At 45.2% G+C, this 6,000-nt stretch overlaps 1 protein-coding gene across 3 annotated transcripts in view; it reads right to left on the minus strand.

Annotated features, from left to right (window-relative positions):
• LOC118505867 (dentin sialophosphoprotein-like) overlaps positions 1-4,178 on the minus strand; it is a 50,127-nt gene extending 45,949 nt beyond the window's left edge. For all 3 annotated transcript variants that reach the window (XM_036042284.1, XM_036042283.1, XM_036042282.1), the window contains exons 1-2: positions 3,179-4,178; positions 2,328-3,106 (exon numbers count right to left, since the gene is read on the minus strand). In XM_036042284.1, the coding sequence (XP_035898177.1) occupies positions 2,328-3,106; positions 3,179-3,400 (1,001 nt within the window). In that variant the 5' untranslated portion in view covers positions 3,401-4,178. The remainder of the gene's footprint in view (positions 1-2,327; positions 3,107-3,178) is intronic.
• Positions 4,179-6,000: the final 1,822 nt, after the last annotated feature.

The raw sequence follows: 6,000 nt of genomic DNA on the forward strand, positions 1-6,000 counted from the left end.
AGGTGTCAAGAGGTCTCGGCCTGCCTTTACTGGCTTTCTGTGATTTGATTTTACCCGTAGTAAAATAGTCAGCCCTTCGCACGGGGAGGCGGTCTGGATGGTATTTGAACCCCGGTCCTGCCGTGTGAAGACCGGCTCCGATAATTTTATCAGGGCCACAATTTAAATTATAACCTCGTTAATAAAATCGTTTAGCCTAAGTTGAGCAAAGTTTATCCCATGATTGCCTCAACTTAGGAAGAAAAAAAAGGTTTTCATTGAATTTTTGAAACATTATTCACTAATTGAGCGAAATACCTCCAAAAAATATTTGAAACCGTTATAATAAACTTATGTGCTTCACTAGCAACTAATCGTTCTAGTTTCCTCCAGTAGAAACCAGCCCGGTGAAATACGGACCGGGGGCGCGACCGGCCGATGGATTAGATTGAGAAGAGCTGTGTCCTATAAACAAATGAACCGTGGCAAGAGCGCGCAAGCTGGGGCCAAAGCATTAAAAGGTCAATTGAATCAAATTGAAGCATCCACCACGTTTAGTGGCAGCTGCTGCTGCTGCTGCTGCAGCCGAAGAAGCATCAAACGGGTCGCTCGGTTCCAACAACTATCATCGCCTTCTGCAGAGCGACTCGCTACTCCTAGCACCGGTTGGAGTAGCTTTGGTTACCTTGGCATGATTTTTGACTTTTCTGCCCTTTTGCTTACGCTTCCACCGGTGGTGGTAACATGATGCATGCCAGGTTCCTCCTCCCCACCATTAACCTATTATCTTACTGCTAACAGCAACAAGCGACCGTTTGGAAGGAAGAAGCAAACCATTGGGAGTCACTGGCTCGGGGACGGGTTTGGGCGGGTTTGGTGAATTGGCAAAATCGCGCACGCGGGAAACGGCAGCAGCATCGTGGTGCACGACCCCCACACATTGCAGCAACGCAAACGTCAAAGCACTGCAAATCGTTTCCTTCGCCAAGGACACACTGCACACGCACGCCATAGAGAGCGAGCGAGAGAGCGAGCGGAGGTCGTTTCCGTTGGGGTGATGTGTGTTTTCAAACTTTACGGTCCTGTCGAGCGATTGCAAGCCTTTAGTTAGTAGCAAATAAATATCAAATTTGTCGAGGAAAAGAAAACTCCTTATTAATAGTTTAAAACGAGCAACATTAATATGTAACGTTCATCGTTAGCACATTATCGTATGCAGCAAATGAGCCACACAAAAAAAAGATTTAATTTTATCCTCGAACCCCTTTGCGCCGCCAAAGACTCAAAACCAAACGTCAGAAAGGGGGCGGAAAGGCACAGATGGAATGGTGGCACCCCACTCTGCCTGACCACCTCGGAATGCCATCATGTAAAGGCGCGTCACTTCCCAGCCTCCACGGTTTTAGTACAGTTTGGCGCATGTGCAGCAACACCAACAGCCGTGTGTCTGATGGTGTCGCCGAAATGGGAAACCGTCATGTACCGTCCAGAGTGGTTGATGATGGTGATGATGATGCTGGTGCGCGTCATCTCATCCCACCAACAAGCGCCACACAACGAAGACAACTGCTGGGGTGTAAATGAGTATCGAAAGTATTTGCGACAAAAAAAAAAAACAAACTTCACCACATTGCCATCTGCTGCATCGGGTGGTAACTATGGAGATGATAAAAATGGGTGGCTTAAATCGTAGTAGCTGCCTGCTGATGGCAATTACATCGAATTTCATACACTTACTGCAACGCTTGTTCGTGATAGGCAGTGCACAGATTGCACAGATGCAGTTCATAAAGACCCGGAATCGATTTAGAAAACGTGTGAAAACGTGGCACCAATATTCAGGCTCTTGGTTTTAAAAGGAATAGAACACTCTCTTACGGTGCTACCCAGGTTCAGGCAGGAAAACAGCCGAGCATATGTTTAAAAATTTGCAAAATTCGAGGATACCACAAGGACGAAGAGCCGTAGATTGTTGGCTCGCATTATTTTAAGCATGTGGACAATTGTTTTATGGCATGCGAACACACTGCGAACTACTTCGTGCTTGTGTCTGGATCAATTTAAAACTTTTCTCAACCCGATCGTAAATGGCTAAAACGAAAAGGAAGAAAGCCTATTGTTTTGCTTCTCTCCAAATTAGGCTGTTAGCACATCATAATAGACCTCATTGAAATGTGATAAAAATGTTTAGGATAAATGCAAATCTAAGACCTAAAATAGGAACAAAATCACTACCATTGAACTGTTGCTTTAAAACAATAGTTTGCCCTCGGGAATTAGACTAAGGTTAAGATGTAGAAACAATGATAAGATGTAACAATAGATAAAAGAAACATGATTCTACTCACATTCGAATAGTCCGCTTCCGTATGCTGGCCACCTGTTTCTGCTTTAAGCTGCGATACTTCACATGCGTTATCGGGAATCTGGCGAAACCTCTACGGTGGCCACCGGAACCCGATTTCGCCTTCGCACCGGAATGCACTTTCCGTTTCCCGTGCTCCTCCTCGCTCTCGTCCCGCACACTATCCTCATCATTGTCTTCATTCTCCTCGGAATCTTCACCGTCCTCTTCAATTACCTCGTCGTACGATATGATCTGTACATCGTCATCGTCCTCGTCATCTTCCTGCTCTTGTTCATCATTCTCCTCGTCATCGTCATCGTCGTCGTCGTCGTCTTCGTCCTCCTCCTCTTCGTCATCTTCCTGTTCCGGATCCGAGGGTGATTTCCGTCTCGGGGTGGAAGCAGATTTCGCACCCATCTTTTCGGGCGACTGTTCCGCTTCCACGTCCTCGTCCGTGTATTCGTCTGTGCTGAGATCTAGCTTGGACCCATCGTCATCCATGGAGTTGTGCGGATTGGCCGATTCCTTCTCCTCCACGTACACCTCATAATCTTCATCCATGTCCTCGTAGTCGTCCTCTTCATCCACCGCTTCCTCTTCCTCGTGCTCTTCCTCCTCGTTCTGCTCTTCCTCGTCGTCGATCGAGAACACTTCCAGCTCGGGACTTTTCAGCGACTCTTCTTTGGTTTTGCTCAGCGCTGGCATCTTTTCCGGTGAACTGTCCAGCTCTATCACCGGCTCGTCTAGTTGATCTGCCTCTTCGTCGGTGGATTGAGTTGGCTGGAAAACGGGAACGGAGACCGAATTAGCAATGCGATCGATTTTTACACGCTAACCTTCATCCGTACATACCTTTACTGCTGCGGCCGTTTCGCTTCCCCGAGAGACAGCACTTTCCTGCTCTTTGTCCTTCCCTCCGGACGCATTCGTTACGTCCGTCGCATCCTTCCGGCTGTCAGTACATCCCGTTGACGCAACAGTTTCAACCGCAGCAGCGGAGCTTTCCACATCCGGCTGCGAATATGTTTCCTTTTCTTCCGGCTGCTGTTCTTCTCCTACCGGGACCGCATCCATTCTAGCGAACTTACTGTTTACCGCACTTTTTCGCGTGGCAAAAATCCACACCGCAGGGCCTCGTACTGCCCACCCCCGTCCCCGTCTGAAATGCCTTATCAATCAAAATCGCCCTTCGCGGTGCTGGTTGCGATGGCTAGCGCGTAACCTCACTTGCGCATGTATGCGGCTAGAAAAGCGACGATGCAGCAGGCTGTAGCAATGCTTCCGACGCACGTACGCGGAACTGCCTAGCTAGGCATAAATGTGTTGTCACCTAAACGCTGCAAAATTGGCCGCCTGTTTCGCAAACCCCTTTTACGATAAACCGATAAACCCTTTGGCACACTCACACACAAACACAACACACACCATTCTCATCGGGGAGGAATAAAATCGCCAATCAATGAGGAAACACAGAACTTTGGGATTTTAGGAATCAAACAACACTGAAACTTGTTTTGCCGCCCCAAACACAGTACCGGTAGGAAGTTTGGAAACAAAGCGAAACTTTTAGGTAAAGCAAAAACCCCGATAGGTTATCGCAAATTGCCCATCGCACTGCAAGACAGCTAAAAACCCGATCGTAACAATTCCGGTACGAAATTATTTCCCTTTCCGCGTGCCCGGTGGCTTGGCCTGTGCTTGAAACGGAACCGGGGGAAAACCGAGCACTAAAAACACCGTAAACATGAAGTCGTAAAACCTTAAAACACCCGGCAAAAGTTGATTCCACGGAATTGTACCATTCACGCTCGCGCACGGACGTTTTCTTCTACTTGTGCTTTTGTTTTGTGCAGCTTTTTTTTGTCCTTTTGTCAATACCGAACTCGGGCCGAGTGCACGAAACTGAAGCTGGCTTGAAATGAATTAAAGGAGTTCAAAAAGTGGAAAAACAGTACAAGGAAATTAATTTTCAAATACAAATTGAGGCAAGTTAATACTTAAAACCAATTCTACGTAATTGAGTGATCAAAAAGGAAAAAAAACGGTAAAAAGGTAAAATAGAGTCCCAAACAAAGATTTGACAGTTCGAAAATGGTCAGGTCTATTGCACACGCGAATCGTGTTTTGTCAATCGGATGGGGGATGTTTGTTTACATTTTGCATTTGGATTGTTATTGTGCAGAAAAGTGATCGTTTATTTTCCTCGACCTTTTTTAAGATTTGTCACTAATTATGCGCCTATATTGGTTGCTGTTTTAAATTGTTTCAGGTTTATTCTACGATACGTTAATGATACGTCGCATACATTTAGTGAAAACGTGTTTGGGCTGCGCGTGGACACTTTGCTGCTTTGCTGTGGACCGGTTCAACTCCCGGTCGGATGTTTGTTACCAGAGGATGCAGAGGTGGCTGATTATAGCAACAGTGGCCGCACCGTAACCAGCGCTAGCATCTATGACGATGCGCCTTAACAGCCGGCAATTCTATCAGTATGCGTTTCATACTGGTGTACTGGTGGTACAATGTGCAACCGAATTCTTTCCACCGCCGGAAACAGCAGCATCCCGTTGGATGTTTGCTGCCGGATTATGGAGCAGAGTAGGTTAGCTCCTAGATGTTGCTAACCTTTGGCTAAACCGAAGAGCCCCTGTTCTTTATTAAAAGGAATCGGTGTGCAGCCAGCATGTGCACCATATGACACCAATGTATGATTGTGCACTTGCATGCAGACAAAATATGTGTGTATAAAACCGGTGATAAATTATGTGTGATTAATCAGTAATAAAAGATGTGATCGTACACCTAAGGCGATCGTGTTTTAAAAATCTTTTAGTGTGACACATGCGAAACCGTTTATCGTATTTTACTGGTATTTAAAGTTTAGTAAGTATTTCACAGGATTCACATTTGCGATTAAATAATTTCTACTCCGTTTTTGTGTAAACTGTATTGCGATTGCTGTACGTACCTATACAGTATTGTGGTTGAATACAGCGCTCTTTAACTTTAACTGTATTCTTTAACTTTTTAACGGATGTAACGTTATGCAATCACCGGAAAGGATCGGCGGAAGGCTATCATACAGAAAATTACGTATGATATTCATATATCTGTCCTGCTTTACAAGCCGTCTACCATGCTGATCGATTTCCTTGCAAGCTGGGCAGGTCATTCTATTTTAATATTACAGGATCGCAGTCTAACACATGGCGGTAGGTACCGGCTGCGTTAAGGTAAAAGGTTCGCGCCTTCGTCTCTGATTCTACTGGAATTTCGAACCGTTGAGCAGTTCGTACGTTAATTAAACGGACTGGCTAGCTTACTGGCTCAACAACTAGCACCTAACAGTGGACCTTGTGCTTGCTGAACAGTAGCTCATAGTTGAATAAGACGAACAGCCTGTCTTTATACATCAGACTCGTAATCATTTCTTTCCATCCATCTGAAGAAAAAGTAAAATTTTTATCAAAAATTGAATATAGAAGTCGTTTCTGAACATTCCAAAATATTTTTTTCATGCTCACCTTCCTGATCTAGTAACCAACTTCCGTACCTAGGCACCACCTCTTGGAATAAAGACAAACGATGCCACTTCATACGTTTATCAGATTTTTTCAATATCCACCAATGCAGTGTAGTCATGAAAACTGTTGAGACTATAATGAAATGAAATG

This window comes from Anopheles stephensi, chromosome 2, assembly GCF_013141755.1.
Source record: "Anopheles stephensi strain Indian chromosome 2, UCI_ANSTEP_V1.0, whole genome shotgun sequence".
NCBI lineage: Eukaryota > Metazoa > Arthropoda > Insecta > Diptera > Culicidae > Anopheles > Anopheles stephensi.